General features: G+C 54.1%; 3 protein-coding genes across 3 annotated transcripts; all 3 read left to right on the forward strand.

Moving 5' to 3' along the window:
• Nucleotides 1-392: 392 nt before the first annotated feature.
• On the forward strand, nucleotides 393-6,815 carry Mapk3 (mitogen-activated protein kinase 3). Its single transcript, XM_027948469.3, has 9 exons — nucleotides 393-565; nucleotides 1,597-1,779; nucleotides 3,540-3,729; nucleotides 3,892-4,008; nucleotides 4,236-4,350; nucleotides 4,717-4,848; nucleotides 5,015-5,124; nucleotides 5,219-5,373; nucleotides 6,209-6,815. The coding sequence occupies exons 1-8, from the start codon at nucleotides 393-395 to the stop codon at nucleotides 5,339-5,341; spliced, it is 1,143 nt and encodes a 380-aa protein (XP_027804270.1). The 3' UTR covers nucleotides 5,342-5,373; nucleotides 6,209-6,815.
• A 57-nt stretch (nucleotides 6,816-6,872) lies between these two features.
• On the forward strand, nucleotides 6,873-13,904 carry Gdpd3 (glycerophosphodiester phosphodiesterase domain containing 3). The gene is made up of 10 exons (XM_027948470.3): nucleotides 6,873-7,593; nucleotides 7,875-7,917; nucleotides 8,187-8,322; nucleotides 8,399-8,444; nucleotides 8,556-8,674; nucleotides 8,761-8,850; nucleotides 9,183-9,316; nucleotides 11,008-11,067; nucleotides 11,172-11,223; nucleotides 13,709-13,904. The coding sequence occupies exons 1-10, from the start codon at nucleotides 7,158-7,160 to the stop codon at nucleotides 13,844-13,846; spliced, it is 1,254 nt and encodes a 417-aa protein (XP_027804271.2). The 5' UTR covers nucleotides 6,873-7,157; the 3' UTR covers nucleotides 13,847-13,904.
• A 1,207-nt stretch (nucleotides 13,905-15,111) lies between these two features.
• Ypel3 (yippee like 3) lies at nucleotides 15,112-18,340 on the forward strand. Its single transcript, XM_027948456.3, has 5 exons — nucleotides 15,112-15,193; nucleotides 15,857-16,039; nucleotides 16,143-16,186; nucleotides 16,398-16,506; nucleotides 17,858-18,340. The coding sequence occupies exons 2-5, from the start codon at nucleotides 15,923-15,925 to the stop codon at nucleotides 17,945-17,947; spliced, it is 360 nt and encodes a 119-aa protein (XP_027804257.1). The 5' UTR covers nucleotides 15,112-15,193; nucleotides 15,857-15,922; the 3' UTR covers nucleotides 17,948-18,340.
• The last annotated feature ends 5 nt before the right edge of the window (nucleotides 18,341-18,345 follow it).

The following is an 18,345-nucleotide window of genomic DNA, read 5'->3' on the forward strand; positions in this document are numbered from 1 at the left end:
AACCGCTGGGCGGCTGCCCCTGGGGCTGCAGCCCTCGCTCCATAGGCCAGGCTCCGTCTGGTTCTGTCCTGGCTCCAGACACATTCGCTGGGTGGCTCTGGCATAATCGACTGCCTCGCCATCTAGGGGAGGACGCGGATCGGCTCCCGGGCCCGCCTGGCCGAGCCGCCCTCCGGTCCGAATGGAGCACAGCGAGCGGGCGGGGGACGCGGACCCGGGCACCACGGCGTGAAAGCCGGGCGCGCGCGGGGCGGGTCGCGTGACGGCCGCGAGCCTGCGCGGGGGCGGGGGCGGGGGCGGGGCCTGGCGCGCGCGGCCCCGCGGGTGACAGGGCGGGCGGGAAGGGGCGGGGCCTCGGGCGGGGCCGCCGGGGAGGGAGGGGAGGAGTGGAGATGGCGGCGGCGGCGGCGGCTCAGGGGGGCGGGGGCGGGGAGCCCCGGGGAGCCGCTGGGGTCGGCCCGGGGGTCCCGGGGGAAGTCGAGATCGTGAAGGGGCAGCCGTTCGACGTGGGCCCGCGCTACACGCAGCTGCAGTACATCGGCGAGGGCGCGTACGGCATGGTCAGGTGAGGGGGCGTTCCGGGGGAGGGGGCCATATGGGGAGGGGGCTTCAAAGGAGGGGAAAAGCACGTCCCTGTGTTTTCTGGGACAGGGAGGCTCCGGGCGTCCCGAAGAGACAGGGGACTCTGGGGGCTCGGGAGTGTCCCAGGGAGGGGGCCCTGGAGTGCTTGTGGGGGGGCGTCGCCTACATCCCCCCCTGTAGGGGCTTGGAGGCTTTGAACCAGCCCTTCTATAATGAAGTGAGGGGCATCTAAGTGACGTGGGGGTGTTGTGAGCACCTTGGGGACCTTAGGGACACGGGATGAGGCTAAGAGTGTAAGTATTGGCGAAGGGAGAGTGAAGGACCGTTTTTTTGTGGGGGGAGATGCCTTGGGTTCTTGTAGTGAGGCTGGGCCAGGGAGTGTGGGAGAGAAAAGCAGGGCTCAGGGTGGGGCATGGCTTTGCACCCCACTCCATCCTGTCCTACCAGGGGCCTGATGTAGGATGAGGGTGTCAGCAGTGCCTTCCTGCATCTTTTGGTTGGGGTCTGTGACTTCTCCCTGCCAGGCTGTGTGCTCTAGGCCTTTTGTTCCTATGAGAACAGCTCTGCTGTCCAGCTACCCCACCCTGAAACCCACCCCTTCTTATCCTTTCTTTCTGCCCTCCACCAACTGCCTCCTCCTCGCAGTTTTTGCCTCATCTATCTCCTCCACTCATCTCCCACCCCGGACTACCTATCTAGAGTTCAGGGAGCCCAACTTGGGAAGGGCAGAGAAAGGGTCAGGGCAACTAGAATGGAAGCGGGTAGAGGAGAGGGGAAGTCAGTGAGTGGTCAGTCTCTTCCTCTGTTTGTGAAGTCACTGAAAGGCCTCCTGGCTGGTCCCCAGCTTTCTCCCTGGAGATCCCAGGCTTTCACAGCAGGAAGGAACCAGCATTGTTTATGATTTGGCCAGAGCCCTCTCCTGCTCCCTCGCCTCCCTGCCAAGGCTTGGGTGGGGCCACCAGGCCTGGATTCCCCCTTTGTAAGTCCAGCAACATCTCCCTGACCCCTTTTCAGCTCAGCTTATGACCATGTGCGCAAGACTCGAGTGGCCATCAAGAAGATCAGCCCCTTCGAGCATCAGACCTACTGCCAGCGCACACTACGAGAGATCCAGATCTTGCTGCGCTTCCGCCATGAGAATGTCATAGGCATCCGAGACATTCTTCGGGCACCTACACTGGAAGCCATGAGAGATGTGTATCCTTCACCTTGGCCAGCCTGGCCAGGCACAGCCTCAAAGCTGGGCTGGGGAACATTGGCTTTCTTTCTTTTTCCATCTTCCCTACCACCCTCCAAAACAAACCCAGCAAAAGAAACTTTTCAGCAGAGGAGAGGCCATAGAGCAGAAGAGGACCAGGAGGGCTCAGGTCGCTCCTGGCCTGCTGTAGCCTGGCAGGGTGGCCTTGGACAAGTCCTTCTCTGCCCGCTGCCCCAGTGGGGTGGAGGGTGGCTGGGCAAGATGGTCTCTATGGGAGCTTTGTCTTCTGACATCTGTAATTCTGTGATATGACCCAGCCTCTGCCCACAGTCAGTTCTTGCTTAACAGACTGATGATTCTTTCCAGTCTGGGTCCCCAGACTGGAAGGAAGGCAGTAGGAAAGAAAACTGCCTTTTCTGCTGGCCTACTCTGTGACAGGTACTGTGTATGGCAAGTGTTTTGACAACTTTTATTCTATCTCCCAGCTGCCTTAGGAGATGGACCTTATCAGTTCCATTTCAAAGATGAGGAAACTGAGGCCCAAAAAGCCTAGAATCAGGTGTTTCTGTTACTGCCTTCTCCCCCCCCCCCCCCAGATGGGAACTGGTCCTTCTTTCCCTGAGACTTCCCGCTCAGAGCCCCACCCTAGTCACCTGTGGACTTGCACCTTGCCCTGGGAGCTACAGCCCAGCCTTTGTTACCCTCCCTCAATATTGCCCAGCTAGTCTACTTCCTGCCTGGCTTGGTTGTTAGCAACTTGTAACACCCATCACCTCTTTCCCCACCCACCCCTGCTAGTCCCAGGCCTCTACCCGAAAATAAGGATTTGTTTCACAGCCTCTGCAGCCCTCTACTGTGTAGACAGAAAATCTCCACATCCCAGCTTGCTTTGTGACCTTGAGCAAGTCCCTGCATCTCTCTGGACCTCCCCATCTATAAAACAGCAGGATTGGTCTAGATGTTCTCTCTCAAAGAAAGTTATGACTTATTCTTCCAGAGGCAAGCCAAGTGGCATTTATTTCTTTATTTATGTTTAATCTTTGTTTTATCTTCAAGTATAAAAGGACATTTACTCCTCCATCTTCTGATGTATAGCCAGGCACTCTTATTTGAGTAGGAGCACGCTGTTGGGAGTGTCTTCTCGTTTTTCTGGCACAAACCATTCCCATAAGGCAGGCATTTATTTTTAAGCAAACATTTATTGCATGCCAGATGGTGTTCATACATTATCTCATTTAACCCCCTCAACAGCCATGTGGCTCAGGCTTTTATATTAACAATAAGAGTTGATGTTTGCTGAGCACTTCCAGTGTGCCAAGCTCTGGACTGACTGCTCTAGAGAGGTCATCTCCTCCAGCTACCCTCTAAAGAACAGTTACTTCCTCTACTCACCAGGTGAGGAAACCAAGGCACAGACAGGCAAAGATCATAAAGCCAGCAAGAAGCAGAATGGGGATTTTGGGTATCAGTGGGTTAATTCCTGAGCTGCTGCTCTTTACAGTTCAAGTTCTTCTGCCTGCTGCAGTTTATTAATATCCTCACTTCCCCATTAGGGAAACTGAGGCCACAGAACAGAAATGCCTTGCTCAGGGTCACCAGCTGAGCTGCAACAGAGGCTCTGAGTCTTGCCCAGCTGGTGAGTCCAAGAGGCCAAGGGACCCCTGCAGGATGGGATGTGTGGCCTACTCACCAGAGCTTGCTTTCCTTAACGAGTGCCTCCTGCCACCCCCCACCTGGGGGTCTCTGGAGCCATCCTCAGCTATATTGTGCAGGACCTGATGGAGACAGACCTGTACAAGTTGCTCAAAAGCCAACAGCTGAGCAATGACCATATCTGCTACTTCCTCTACCAGATCCTGCGGGGCCTCAAGTATATCCACTCAGCCAATGTGCTCCACCGGGATCTAAAGCCCTCCAACCTGCTTATCAACACCACCTGCGACCTTAAGGTCAGAGGGTTGAGTGCCTTCCCTCCTCCCCTGGGGCTGCCAGGTGACCAGGAGCTTTGGAGCATGGCAGGCAAGGGGACAGCATAGATGAGGCGTAGCGGGGTGACTGCTTGGGCCGTGGCAGTCTCATACCCAAGCTTAATAGCCTGGGTTTGATTCCAGATCTGCGATTTTGGCCTGGCCAGGATTGCTGATCCTGAACATGACCACACTGGCTTTCTGACGGAGTATGTGGCGACACGCTGGTACCGGGCTCCAGAGATCATGCTTAACTCCAAGGTAGGAGAGCTCCTGACCTGTGAAGGGAAGCCCTGGAGCCATCTCTGACCCAGGCACTGGCCCCTGACCCCTGTGACACAGGACACCTATCCTCTGGGCCTTGGCCTCCGGAAAGAGCAGAGTGGTTCCTCCAGGTCTCTGCACTCTGCCCTCTGCCTGGTATTTGGCCCAGACAACAGAACCTTGCTGAGGGCAGCCCAGGAGCCCACTACTTTCCCCCTCCCCAGGGCTACACCAAGTCCATCGACATCTGGTCTGTGGGCTGCATTCTGGCTGAGATGCTCTCCAATCGGCCCATCTTCCCCGGCAAGCACTACCTGGACCAGCTCAACCACATTCTGGGTGAGGGAGCCCTGGCTAGCTGAGGGGGATTAATTTATCAGACGTGAGATTTCTGGAGGTCGGGGTCAGGGGTGTCACAATGTGTGGAGTCCCTCCAGCATCCAACATTGTTTCAGCAAGGTATCCCCAGTTGACAGATGGGAAAAGCAAGGCTAAACCCAACACCCAAGGAAGTGTGGGAGCCAGGATTTGAACCTAGGGCTGCATGAGTCCCAACCCCTTGCACTTCTCCACCATACTGTTGGCTGGGAGGTGACTCTGAGGAGTTGGGGCAGGCGGGTGGGCTGGGGCTCTTGTCCTGCCTCCCTGGCCTGTTCATTCCCAGGAGAAGGAGGTTTCTCACCAAGACCTCCATCTTACCCACAGGTATCCTGGGGTCCCCTTCTCAAGAGGACTTGAATTGTATTATCAACATGAAGGCCCGAAACTACCTACAGTCTCTGCCCTCCAAGACCAAGGTGGCCTGGGCCAAGCTTTTTCCCAAGTCAGACTCAAAAGGTGAGAGAGACTCAGGTGCTGGAGTTGGGTAAAGCCTAGATCTGGAGAAGAGTGGGTGATCCCTACAGCTGTCTTGAGTTGACAGGCTTCTGGGAACTGGGCAAAGTGATGCTTCTGGGAGCTCCTCCAGCCTTTCCTTTGACCCCTGCCTCCTGTGCTTCCTTAGCTCTTGACCTGCTGGACCGGATGTTAACCTTCAACCCCAACAAACGTATCACAGTGGAAGAAGCACTGGCTCACCCCTACCTGGAACAGTACTATGACCCCACGGATGAGGTGCGCCAGCCACCAGCAGCAGGGCAGGCAGGCAGGCGAGGGAATAGCTATCCCCCAGTGCCCGTGCTAAGCTTTACTGTCTTTGCTACCCCAGCCAGTAGCCGAGGAGCCCTTCACTTTTGACATGGAGCTGGATGATCTACCCAAGGAGAGGCTGAAAGAGCTCATCTTCCAGGAGACAGCCCGCTTCCAGCCAGGGGCCCCAGAGGCCCCATAACCTGGACAGATGTCCTTACCCCCTGGGGCCTGGTGAGTGGCCTCACTGCCCATACACAGCCTCACCTTAACACAAGGGTGCCCGGCATGCCTCAGAAAAGTCACAAATGTGCTTTACACTATGATCCATATGTATGGTGGTGACAGAAGGCCTAGGAGGCCCGCCTGGGCCCAGACTCATGGCCCACCAGTCCTTCATGACCCAGCCCTATTCTCCAACCCTATATGTTTCCCACTTGTTAACACCCAACCCAGAAACCACTTCAGACCCCCATAAGTCACTTGGCTCTGAGGAGCCAAGCCAGCCTTTGACTCTCCCTGTGTGGGCAAAGAAGCAAGTGGTGCCATGATTGCTTTGGGAGGAGCCCCACAGCACCTGGCTAGCCCAGATGCCAGGCTTCCTCACACCTGTTTCTCAGGTCAGCAGTTCACACACCTGAGGGGAACCTGCTGGGACTACCCCCACCCACACTGCACTCCTTCCCTCCTCCAGCCTCTTCCTTGGCCAGCTATGGCTGATGGAAGGAAGGCAGACACACCGGGGCCCAGGCCTCATCTCTTGCAATTAACAAAAACTGTGAGATGTCGTGCAAGACACCTTACCTCTCTATGCCTCAGTTCTCAGAGGCCTTCTGATTATGAGAACCAGCCCCACAGAACCCTAACCACTGTACTGAGAGGTTAATGAGCACCCACTACGCACTTAGCCCTAGCACCCTGTGATGGGTGCTGGTGGTATTCCCACCTGCAGACAGGGAAGCAGACACATTGCACCAGGTGTGAGGGTGAAATGGGAGGTGCCTGGGTCAGGGTGCACTGGGTTCTTTCCCAGCACTAACAGCTCTTTCCTGCCTGCTTCCTCCTCCAGGCCCTGCCTCCTGCCTGCCCCTTCCCCGCTGGACTGTTAGAAAATGGACACTGTGCTCAGCCCAGACCCCTGCAACCCAGGCCAAGGGTGGGCCTGGCTACCTTCTCTCACTCTGCTGGGGTCTCCTGCTTCAGGCAGGCCGAGGTTCCCTCTCACCTCTATCCCTGTTCCCTTTCCCCACCCCACCCCACCCCATCCCACCCAGCCGTGGGCCTAAGGGGCTCAGTGGCCCTAGAGCAAATCTCTCTGCTGCTCTGCCTCCATCTTGCCCAGTCTCTGGAAGTTCTGGAATAGAAAGGCCCTGGCTGCCCCAGGATTTACCGAGGGGCAGGGGCACTAAGTAGGGCAAGCCCTGTCCCAGTCACCTCATTAAAACTCCACCCATTTTCCCTGAAGGAACATTCCTAAGTCTCAAGGGCTAGTATCCCTGAGGAGCCAAGCCCAGGCCTAAACCCCCTCCCCCCTCAAAGCTGCCACATTTAACGCCCTTGCTGCTTCTGTGTGTGGGTGAGTGGAACTGGAGGCGGGGGCACGTGGAGAGTCCCGTGCCCCTGCCCACCTCCCCGTGCCTGTATCTAATATATAAATATAGAGATGTGTTTATGGATCACCCTGGTCTGTCTGTGTGTGCCGCCGCCCTCTCCTAGCCAACACTGCCTGAAGACTGAGAGCTGCAACCCAGCTGCTTCCCAGCTGTGCCTTTACATGGCCCTGGTGACCTTTGGTACCAGTGGCCAGGGTTGAGGATGGGGTGGGTATAAGGAGCTCCAGACTCCTAGAAAGAGTGGGGTCAATTTTCCCCTTAGTCACTGTCCTCTCCCTCTCTAATGGCTTCCTGTCTAACTGGCTGGGGGGTGATTCGGGGGTGACTCAGGGGCACCCTACACACCCCCAGATTCTCTGGAAATGGCAAGGGCCAGTGTGTTGTGTACCCTGGCCACAAGCACCCATGAAAGGGGGGACACTCGTAACAGACCCTGAGGTGTGGGGACATGTTATTCCCCTCCCGGCTAAGGACAGAGGGGTGCCTGGGGCTATAAGGGCCTGGGCTGCCTGGACTCTTACCTCTACCCCAGCCCCAGGGAGCCCTGCAGCCTGGCTGCCTGCCAGCTACACAGCAGCAGGCTCAGCAAGTCCCAGGGGCGTGGTGTCGGCCAGTAGCAGAGCCGGCCTATACCAGCCAGGCAGGCAGCAAGGCTGCAGTCCATTGGGACAGAGCATCGGGAAGGCAGACAGGAGTGTGGCCATGAGCCCTCTGCTGTACTACGCCCTGCCTGCCCTGGGCGGCTACATCACACTGTCCATCTTCTTCTTGCGCCGGCCCCGCCTGCTGCACACACCCCATGCCCCAGCCTTCTGTCCCCGCCTGGTGGCCCACCGAGGAGGTGAGCTGGGAGAAGAGCCTGCAGCTACTGGGGGTAGAGTGAAGCTAGCAAGACAGGTGCCACCACAGTGGGCAGCACAGAGGGGCAGGATGCTGGAGGCAGGGCCAAGACTCTGGTAGGAAGAGAGCTGGGGCAGGGCCGAGCAGGGAAAGGGGAAGGAGAGGCCAGCACAACCTAGGCCGGCGGTGGACGAGACTGAGGCCGAAAGGAGGCCAGCAACTGGGAAGGTGGCTGATAAGGTCGGGCCAGGACCAGGAACCCATCCCAGCCACCCCTCACAGGCTCCGGAGAGCTGCTGGAGAACACCATGGAGGCCATGAGGAAGTAAGTCCACCTCCCGGCCACGTGGCCACGTAAGGTTGTCACAGTTGTGTACTGTGGGACACCCAAGAGTGCTATTCGTGTCCTAATCTGGGTGTCTGGAGCCCCCTAGAGGTGTGCAGGTGTGCACAGGAGCAGATAGATCCCCCTTCTCACTTCTGTCCTGGCCTCCCCAGAGCCCTGAGATTCCTGCCATGAATTCTGCCCACATGTGCCCACACCTAGTGTGGACTGTTCCTGTCCCTGCACCCCACTGATCTTTGCTCCCATAGCGCCATGACCCAGCGAGCAGATCTCCTGGAACTCGATTGCCATCTGACAAGGGATGGTGTGGTGGTAGTGTCACACGACAAGAACCTGTCCCGCCAGTCAGGCCTAAATAAGGATGTGAGCAGCCTGGACTTTGAGGTAGGTCACGCCCCCACGCCCAAAGTTGCCATTTCTCCAGTGTGTGCCCCTGACCACATGTTGCCTGTTCTCCCAGGAGCTGCCCCTCTACAAGGAGGAGCTGGAGGTTTACTTCTCACCAGGTGAGAGCAGGTGCTTGGCAAGCTGGGGCCACCTTCTTGGGTCCTCCTTGAATTCCTGCCCCCATCCCACCAATGCTTTTCTGATCCTGCTTCCCATGTCCTCATTTCTAGGCCACTTTGCCCATGGGTCAGACCGGCACATGGTGAGTCTGGAGGACATGTTCCAGAGGTTTCCACAGGTGCCCATGAGTGTGGAAATCAAGGAGAAGGATGAGGAGCTCATTTACAAGGTAAAAATGCAGTCAATCGGGGTAGGAGCACAGCCCAAGCCCAAGAGAGAGACCTGGCTCTGTCATCCTCCCTCTCCTCCTCCTAGATAGCAGACCTGGTGAGGCGCTTTGACCGCAATGAGATCACCATCTGGGCCTCGGAAAAGAGCTCGATCATGAAGAAGTGCAAGGCTGCCGTGAGTCCCTCTTCTTCCCTGCTCCATGGCTCCTCCTCCCAGAAGCTGGAATCCAACCTACCCAGGAGGCTCTAAGCTGGAGGGGTCTGGGAAGCTCCTTAAAAACTTGAAAAGGGGACTCCTTAACAGGATTTGGAGAGGTGGGGCAGTGGGATTGTGAGCCCTGGACTAGTAGTAGCAATGAAGAGGGTACCTTCAGGCCTCCAGCATTGGCCAAGAGGTGACTAGGGCCTCCTGAATGTCCAGCATAGTTCCCCTGCAGCCCATGCCTCCCGTCTGCTCCCCCAGAAGCAGATAGCTCCCCCTTCTCACTTTTGTCCTGGCCTCCCCAGAACCCTGAGATGCCACTGTCCTTCACAATAAGCCGAGGATTCTGGGTGCTGCTACTCTATTACCTGGGGCTGCTGCCCTTCATCCGGATCCCTGAGAAGTTCCTCTTCTGCTTCCTGCCAACCATCATCAACAGGTACCAGTGGTGGAGCTGGGCCCCAGAAAAACAGGCCCCACTCAAGCCACATTTGCAACCCTGAACCCAGCTCAGAGTCTGCTATGGAGGAAGAGCCCCAAGCTCCTTTGATGGTTCCTTGGATACCATTCATTCATCCAAATTCATCCAAAACATTTATGGACAGCCTTTTCTGGTCCTGTAGCAGTTAAGCTAGTAAATAAGAATCATGGGTAGGTCAGGCCTTCAGTGAACTTATAGTCTGGCTTATTCAACATCTTGGTTTTCAGATTCTCAGAAGGAAAAAGTAAGGAGCTTCCTCAGGCTGGAGTCAGGATTAACAAAGGAGCAACTGGGCATAGTATCCGGAATTGGGTACTTCCCTGGCTCCCAGGCCTGGCCCCTCCCTTTGCTTTTTTTTTTTTTTTTTTTTTTGTACCTGGGATTGAACCCAGGGGTGTTTGGTGTTTCACCACATCCCCAACCCTTTTTGTGTTTTGAGACGGGGTCTTGCTGAGTTGCTTAGGGCTCAGTAAATTGCTGAGGCTGGCTTTGAACTCACAGTCCTCCTGCCTCAGCCTCCCTAGCCACTGGGATTACAGGCCTGCACCTGGCTTTTCCTTTGCTTTCTAACCACTAGGGTGGTTCCCCAGTGCTCTCTGCTACCCTCCAGTACACTCAGCCAACCCCACAATCCCTTGCTACAAAGCTTTGTATGTGTAACTTTTTATATAGGATTTGCAAAATGTTTCCACATCTTTTGGTGTATTTGATGCTTACTTTGCAATGCCCCTAGGAGGTATAGGAGTCATGGCCCCCATAGTATCCATAGAGAATCAGAGGCTCAGAGAGTTTGTCCAGGGTCACACAGCTGTAAGTACAGATCCCAGGTGCATCCTAGGTCTTACTCCATTGCTTGCCTTGGAATGTTGTAAAACCCTCTAAAGTCACCTCTGGAGTGGGATAATTAGCAACAAGTAGCCAACCCATTAAGCACTATCTGGCCTCAAGAAGCTCACCAGATACTGCCAGGAGGACCTCCAAGTGGGTTGTCCAGCTTTAGAATCCAGCTGTACCCCAGCCCTGGCCTCAGCCCCACCACTGATTTGCTTCGTGACCTCCAGCAAATCCCTTTAGTTTGCTAAGGCTCAATTTCCTTGTCTATAAGACAGGTAGAACTGGGCATCATGGCACATGTCTTTGATCCCAGCAACTCAGGAGGCTAAGGCAGGAGGATTGCCAAGTTCAAGACCAACCTTAGCAAATTAGTGAAGCGCTAAGCAACTTAGCAAGACCCTGTCTCAAAATAAAAAATAAAGCTGAGCACAGTGGTACATGCCTGTAATTCCAGAGGCTCGGGAGGCTGAGGCAAGGAAACCATTAGTTCAAAGCCTCAGTGACTTAGTGAGGCCCTAAGCAACTTAGCAAGACTCTGTCTCATAAAAAAAATAAAAGAATTAAAAAAAAATGATTGGGGATATGGCTCAGTGGTTAGGTGCCCCTGGGTTCAATCCCCATATTAAAAAAAAAAAAAAGTGAGATGGGGGGCTTACCCTTGAAGCATGGATTTGGGGATCTCGGAATAGCATCTTGCTGAACAATGGGTGATTATTCCTTTGGGCAACTGCAAAAGTTCTTCTGCAGGGACAGGGCTGTACCCCCATGACAGAGGGAGATCCAATGGACTGACCCCATCCACCTTCTCTTCACAGGACCTACTTCCCATTTTCCTGCTCTGGGCTGAACCAGTTGGCAGCTGTGGTTTTAAAATGGTGAGATGGGCAAGAAGACTAGGTTGAATGTCCCAGTAGCAACCTGCTACAACCCTCTCCTTTGTCCTGTCTCATGGTCACCTTTTCCATGCCCCTATCCCCAGGATCATCATGAGAAAGAGTCTGATCCAACACTTGCAAGAGCGAGGGGTGCAGGTGAGAATGTGAGCACCACTCTGGCACAGGCCTGGCATCGGGGTCCCAATCTCTGCTGCTGATGGTGGAATCACTTGGGCAAGCCATATTATCTTCAGAGTCTGTTTCTTTATCCACAAAATGGGGAGAATGGTATACATAACCCTCCTGGGTATGTAACTGGTACTAGGAGACGCACTGTGAAGATGATGCATGGGAAGATGACCATACTGTCCTGATCCCTGAGGATCAGCTTTAACCAGGTCACTTAATTAGCAAACCTTGTTGAGCATGTTCCAGACTGGGGATGAGAGCTTCCCATCAAGGGCAGGGGAAGGAAACAAGCAGGCCAGACCTGCTTTACATCACCTGTTGAAAAATGGAAGCAGAGGGCTGTGGGCTGTGAGATCTGGAAGAAGAGAGGTGTGAGCAGCCTAGGAAGTATGGGAGGAAGCTGGCTCTCAGGGAGCAGGAAGGCCTGCAGGTGTGAAGGGTGGAGAGGCAGAAGACCAGGCTGGCAGAGACACTGGGAAAGCTCCCAGGCCACAGCCTGGAGGAGGTGACCGAGAGTGGCCCAGGCTCAGGCAGGCCTGCTAGGCTCAGAAAGGAGTGTGGACTCCAGTCACAGGGAAGGGAAGCTTTGGGGGTCTTCAAAGTAGAGAGGGCTGATCCAGTTGAGGTTTTCTGAGTTTTGCCTCCATATGAAGAAGATGTTGTGGGGGGTGGAGTGGAAGCAAAGTATCCTAGGAATCTGATGCTACCCTGGACAGGATTCAGGCTTAGGTGGCAGTAATGGAGACAGGTGGAAGAGGACTTGGCTAGTGACTGGATGTGGGGTGAGTGAGGCCCTGGGATAACAAGGCTCTTTCTGATCAGCCCTCTTATGTCTCTGATCTTCACTACCACTTTGGAAGTTTGGACCATCATCCTCATTTGTCAAATTAAGAAATCAACAGCCAGGCACAGTGGTGCACGCTTGTAATCCCAGCAGCTAAAGAGGCTGAGGCAGGAAGATCACGAGTTCAAAGCCAGCCTCAGCAACAGCAAGGTGCTAAGCAACTCAGTGAGACCCTGTCTCTAAATAAAATACAAAAAATAGGGCCAGGGATGTGGCTCAGTGATCAAGTCCGCCTGAGTTCAATCCCCAGTACAAAAAAAATCAACAGCTGGGCATGGTGGCATGCACCTGTAATCTAAGTTACTTGGGAGTTTGAGGCAGAAGGATTGACAGTTGGTCAACCTGGACAATTTAGGAGACCCTGCTCAAAATAAAAAATTTAAAGAGCCAGTGATGTAGGTCAGTGGCAGAATGCCTCTGGGTTCAATCCCCAGTACCTAAAGAGAAGGAGGAGGAAGAAGAGGAGGAGGAGGGAGGAAAGGGAAGAGGAGGGAGAAAAGGAAGGAGGAGGACTAGAAAAGAAAAGGAGGGGGAGCAAGGAGGAGGGGAGGAGGGGGAGCAAGGAGGAGGGGGAGCAAGGAGGAGGGGGAGGAGGGGGAGCAAGGAGGAGGGGGAAGAGGGGAGGAAGAGGAGGAAGAAAAGGAAGAAGAAATCAAGACATTCAATGACTTCCTTGGAATAAAAATGCTGTCCGCACCTGCCTTTAGACCCACAGAAATGCAGGGAAGGTTCAACAACAAGGGAGGGGGCAGGCTGGAGGCCCTGGTGAACTGCCAAGTATTCAACAACTGGCTCCCTAAGAGGAAAAATTAAAAACCTGATTTGAATATTACTTTCTCTGACTTAAGTAATCTCACAATGGCCAATGTCAGGCTACCAATGCAAAGTCATTAAATGTAAAATTAAGAAGAGAAGTGCAATAGCACACCATTGTATAGTAGTCCCATCTTATAGATTCAGCAGATACAGATGACCTCAAGAACACAGGAAACAGACTGGCTGTATGATCCACAGCTGTAATCCTAGTGACTTGGAAGGATTAGGCAGGAAGATCACAAATTCAAGGCCAGCCTTAGCTACTTAGCGAGATCTTTTCTCAAAAATAAAAAATAAGGCTGGGGATATAGCTTAGTTGGTAGAGTGCTTGCCTCACATGCACAAGGCCCTGGGTTCAATCCCTAGCACCACAAAAATAAATAAATAAATAAAAATTTTTAAAAATAAAGAATAAAGCACTGAGGATATAGTAAGTGATAAAGCAACCCTGGTTTCTAACCCTAGGACCCCCCCCCCCAAAAAAAAAAGAACATAGGAAATAGTAAAATAAGTAGTAAGTATTGAGAATTGATTGCCTTTGTTTTAAATATTTTTTTAATTGTGAACTTATACAGTTTAGCTTTTAATAATGGCTATACTTAAGAACAAGTTTGCAAAATTCTTGAAAGTTAATCAGCTTCAGCACCACTGCTAGGCTGTCTGCAGAGGAGAAGGAAAGCTCCTCCCATAGACTCCAAGATATCAGTAGGGTGTAAGGGGAAGTGTGAAGCATAAGAGGAAGTTCTGTGTAAAGTTATTTGGAAACTAATAAACCCCTCCCTCCACATTCAGGTAGTGTTTTGGTGCCTTAATGAAGAGTCAGATTTTGAAGTGGCCTTCAGTCTGGGGGCTACTGGTGTCATAACAGATTATCCCACAGCCCTGAGGCGCTACCTGGACAACCATGGACCCGTGGCCCCAGCCTCCTAAGTCTGAGTTCCTCTCCTCTGTTTCTCTTCCTGAAAAATAAAGATTTTCTTTTCACTCACATAGTGGTACATGGAGTGAGGGGTGGAGGATGGCTTCTGGAACACTGTCAAAACTGCAGAGGGACAGAGCCTGGGGCCGCAGCCTGGGGCCCTAACCAGCCCAGCCACTGGTTCCACTACATTCCAGATCCAGAGTAATGCCACACCCAGTACCAGCTTGGCCTCCACTCTCAAGAATGTCCCTTACAGGGTCAACTCAGGTGCCCTGGCCCCTGGCCATGGCTAATGGTTCCATTCTCCTTTAAGAGCCCCAAGCATACAGCAAGGCACTTGACTTCCCCCACGTTTTGCCCCTGTGGGCCTCAACAGGCTGCAGAGGGTGAACATGGGTGAGTTCATAGGTCTGTCTGTACCGCCATCATACCAAGTTCCCCTGCCCAGGTCTCCTCCAGTCCTGAAACCTTATTCATTCAATGAAGGGAGACTCCACCTGCACAAATACTGAGTGTGAACAAGTCAAAGCAAGGCAGACACATGACTTAAACAGACATTTTCACTAGAGGCGCCCTAACCCAGCCTGAGGGGTAGGGGGCACCCCAGGAGGCTGCCTGGATGGAGGAGGTGAAGTTCATCAGTAGGACATGGCTTCTTCCAGGGCCTGTGCTCCCAGGAGCCCAACATCAATAGACAACTTTAGCTCTTCCCTTCTAAGAGATAGTTCATCTCTTAGAAGTCTGTTCCTGGTGGTATGGCAAAGACCATGGAGTCGGCCAAAGTGAGTTGTTTTGCCTCTTACCAGCTGATCAGCTCGAGAGAGATGCTAGACCTCTCTGGGCCACAGTCTCTGGTAAAAGGGAGACAATAGGAGAGACTGCCTTAAGTGAGGCGCCGGCCGTGGAGAAACGCAGATATGACTATTATTTCCCGGGACCGGACGTGCTGATACTACCCTTCTCCTAACCCTGCGCAGGGTCAGGACCCTCAGATCCTTGCTTCTTCAAACACCGCTGGATGCCAACGAGGTGACCAGGCCGTGGCCGCCGACGGCCGCAGCCGCATTTCCGGGCCGGCAGCAGCCGGGAGCAGGGGGAAGGGCAGCGCAGGCCTGCGCTGGCCGCCGTATGACGCGCCCCCTCATTTGCATGCGGCACGCCGATTGGCCACGGAGGCCGCAGGGACTGGAGGCCGGCCCCCTCCCCCTCCCGCCGCAGCCGCGGCAGCAGCTGGTCTCGGTGTAAACAAGTCGAGGCGGCTGCGAACCCGGGCCGGGGGGGACGGCGCCCACCAGGAGCGCCCCACTCCCAGGCCAGGCCACCCCGCGGACCGGGGCCCCGCGCGCCCAGGCGAGGTGAGGCCCGCACCGTCAGGGCTGCGCGTCACCCTGCGCCCCCGCCCCGCCAGCGAGGACTGCCCCTTTCCCCCGGCGCCCGCCCCCCACCCCCCGCGCCCCAGGTGAGCCCCGGGGTCTCAGGTAAGGCTCCGCGATGCAGGTAAGATTCCTTCGGTGGAGATGAGGTCTCAGCGCCCCCAGGTGAGAGCCCCTCCGCTATTAGGTAACCCTCCACCTTCAGCAGGGCCTCCTGCCTCCTCCAGGTGAGGGACCTTCTCTCCAGGTGAACTCCCTGGACCCCAGAGTAGCCCCACCCGCAGTCCAAATGAAGTCTTAAGGATCTGCCAGTTCCTAACTCCCTGTGCTCCCCCCTGATCTGGGACTGACAGTCCATCCACTCTAAAGCCCCTTCCTCCAGCTTCAACTGCCAGGTCAACAGGGGTGAAGCTGGAAGCAGGTGGGTGACTCACCTTGAGCTCCTCCTAGCCTCAGTTTCCCTGCTGATGCAACCTGAGGCCTCCTCACTGAGTCAAAACTGAAACGACTCTGGTCCCTGGCGAGGCTGCTGGCTCTGGGGAAAGAAGAGAGCAGCCAAGTGTGACAGAGAGTCCCCATGGCTCTGGGCGTGCCTGCATGTGTGTGGCCTGGGTCCTGACAGCCCACCTATTCCCTCCCTGGCAGGCACTGGGCTCCCTCTGCTCCCCGTGGGCCGCTCCCCGCGTGGGGCCACTGCCCCTGGCCCCCGCCATGGTGCGGATTTCAAAGCCCAAGACGTTTCAGGCCTACTTGGATGATTGTCACCGGAGGTATAGCTGTGCCCACTGCCGCGCTCACCTGGCCAACCACGACGACCTCATCTCCAAGGTAACCAGGCTACAATTGAGGCTGGAATGGGAGGCTAGATGGGCTGTCTGGCAGCTCCCCACCAGTAACCCTGACCCCCTCCTCTCCCCTTCCCACCCTTTAGTCCTTCCAGGGCAGTCAGGGGCGTGCCTACCTCTTCAATTCTGTGTGAGTATCTGGCCCCCTCCTTTCTTTTTCCTGACCTCTGTTGTGACCTATGACCCCTGGTATCATGCTGAGACTCCCAGAGTCCCCTGGGTCAGGCAGGATACCATGATCACCCCTCTCTTGGATTATAAGGACAGATGCAGTGGATACAAGCTGGAGGAGGGCTCTGCCATGGTGGGACACTTCCTGAAACTGCCCCATGTCCCTGCAGGGTGAATGTGGGCTGCGGGCCAGCCGAGGAGCGGGTGCTGCTGACAGGCCTCCATGCTGTCGCTGACATCCACTGCGAGAACTGCAAGACCACTTTGGGCTGGAAATATGTGAGTCAGTTATTTTTGACCCCATGGTAACCTTTGACCTGACCTCACATCACCGGTTTCTCACAAGTAGTCAACTTTTCAGAGTGCATAGGCCCTCAGAGAGAAGCCAAACTGTCTTTTCAGCCCCTGACCATGTTTTCTTCTTTTGCATCCTACAGGCACTTGTAGAATTTTTCTCATAATCCACCCCTTCCTTCAAAGGCATCAGCATCTCTGTTTTAGAGATGAGGAAATAAGCCGAGTTACCATTTATTGAATGCTTATATACTGTGCACTTTTATGTGCCTGGCATATATTTCCCAGAGATGTTAGGTAATTTGCCCAAGACATAAAACTGATCAGAATAGGAATCAGAATCCTATTCGGTTCTTTTTTGTTCTTTCTTCTTAACTCCAAATCCTTGCCCACTGGCTTATATTATCATTCAGAAGATCAAAGAAGTTGCTCAAGACCCCAGAGCAACATGGAACTTGGGTCCACAGGCCTTCTCTTCCATTGCCACATTGCCATTGCTGCTGTCCAGGATCTGATTTCACTACCCTGAGTCTCATTTCCTTATCTGACATTGGAGGATAAAGCCACCACCTGGCACCCAAGATTGTAACAGGGATCAGATTAAACGTAGCAAAGGAAGATGCTCTTGGGAATCTGTAAGGTACTGAATTGGGCAGGCATTGCTTGGAGTTCCTCTGTGAAGTGGGTACCCCAGATAAAACAGACAGTCTGACCTGAGTTCAGCTCTTGTCCCTGCCACACATTTGCTGTGTGTCTCTAGACAAGTGGCTTGGCTTCTCTGGACCTCTGAAAAATAAAGAGGTAGCCTAGGCTAAAGATTAAAAACTCAAGTTTTTGAGGCCAAGCAGATAATGTGGATTTGCAAAAGGAATAACAGAGAGGAAGAGCGGGCTAGGATAAATGGGAGTAAGCGTGTGTGCCTATAGTATATTAAAGTTTGGGGGATTTTGTTTGTTTGTTTGTTTTAAGGCACAGGGATCAAGCCTCTCACATTCTAAAGTTATTTTCATGAAATTCTGTTATCCAAATAAAACCATGTGTAGGCTGAAATGGCCCTCAAGCCACCAGTTTGCTTGAGGACTATGAAATCTTTTAAATATTTCCATGTCTTCTCTGTTGAGACTGTCAGTGCGTAAAAAGTACCCATGATTCAGAGTTCTGTCTACTCCTTATTAGTGAGGAACAGCCCAGCCCTGCTGTTTACCAGCTCTGTGTCTGTGGGCAGGTAGCTTGGCTTCTTTGGGACAGTTTCCTCATATGTAAAATGAGGCCAATCAGATCCATTCCCCAGCCCTGGGTCAACGGTAAAGCTCTTGCTTCCCGCCCCCTTTTTCAGGAGCAAGCCTTTGAGAGCAGCCAGAAGTACAAAGAGGGGAAGTACATCATTGAACTCAACCACATGATCAAAGACAACGGCTGGGACTGACCCCCTCCTGACGCATGTGGCTCCAGCCTGGCCTGGCCGCCAGGGGGCGCCACTGGCTTCCCTCCACCTGAAGGGAGCTCTGGACCTTCAGGGCCCCGCAGAGGAAGAATCCAGCTCCTGTACATATATTTTATTGCATGCACTGTGACCTTGGGGGGAGATCAGAAGGGGGGACGACACCCCCGCATTTCCCTGCGATCTGGCTGGCTTGGATCTCGTTTTTAACCCCTTCCAGTCCCGCCTGCCCCATAGATATGGCCTGTGTGCTGCTCTCTTGGCCCCAGTACACCGTCTGCCCTGTGAACTTCTCCCACCGAGCCCCTCTTACCCCACGCACGTCTGTTCCCCTCGTTCTGTAGCGTTTGTATATAATAAAACAATGAAGTGGCGACAGCCCC

Source organism: Marmota flaviventris, chromosome 19 (assembly GCF_047511675.1).
Source record: "Marmota flaviventris isolate mMarFla1 chromosome 19, mMarFla1.hap1, whole genome shotgun sequence".
Classification (NCBI taxonomy): domain Eukaryota; kingdom Metazoa; phylum Chordata; class Mammalia; order Rodentia; family Sciuridae; genus Marmota; species Marmota flaviventris.

Coding starts and splice junctions, on each gene's coding strand:
- Mapk3 (XM_027948469.3), top strand. CDS start 393: ATGGCGGCGGCGGCGGCGGCTCAGGGGGGCGGGGGCGGGGAGCCCCGG. Junction 566..1,596: donor GGCGCGTACGGCATGGTCAG/GTGAGGGGGCGT, acceptor ACCCCTTTTCAG/CTCAGCTTATGACCATGTGC. Junction 1,780..3,539: donor CTGGAAGCCATGAGAGATGT/GTATCCTTCACC, acceptor AGCCATCCTCAG/CTATATTGTGCAGGACCTGA.
- Gdpd3 (XM_027948470.3), top strand. CDS start 7,158: ATGAAAGGGGGGACACTCGTAACAGACCCTGAGGTGTGGGGACATGTT. Junction 7,918..8,186: donor ACCATGGAGGCCATGAGGAA/GTAAGTCCACCT, acceptor TTGCTCCCATAG/CGCCATGACCCAGCGAGCAG. Junction 11,224..13,708: donor TGCAAGAGCGAGGGGTGCAG/GTGAGAATGTGA, acceptor CTCCACATTCAG/GTAGTGTTTTGGTGCCTTAA.
- Ypel3 (XM_027948456.3), top strand. CDS start 15,923: ATGGTGCGGATTTCAAAGCCCAAGACGTTTCAGGCCTACTTGGATGAT. Junction 16,040..16,142: donor ACGACGACCTCATCTCCAAG/GTAACCAGGCTA, acceptor CCCACCCTTTAG/TCCTTCCAGGGCAGTCAGGG. Junction 16,187..16,397: donor GCCTACCTCTTCAATTCTGT/GTGAGTATCTGG, acceptor ATGTCCCTGCAG/GGTGAATGTGGGCTGCGGGC.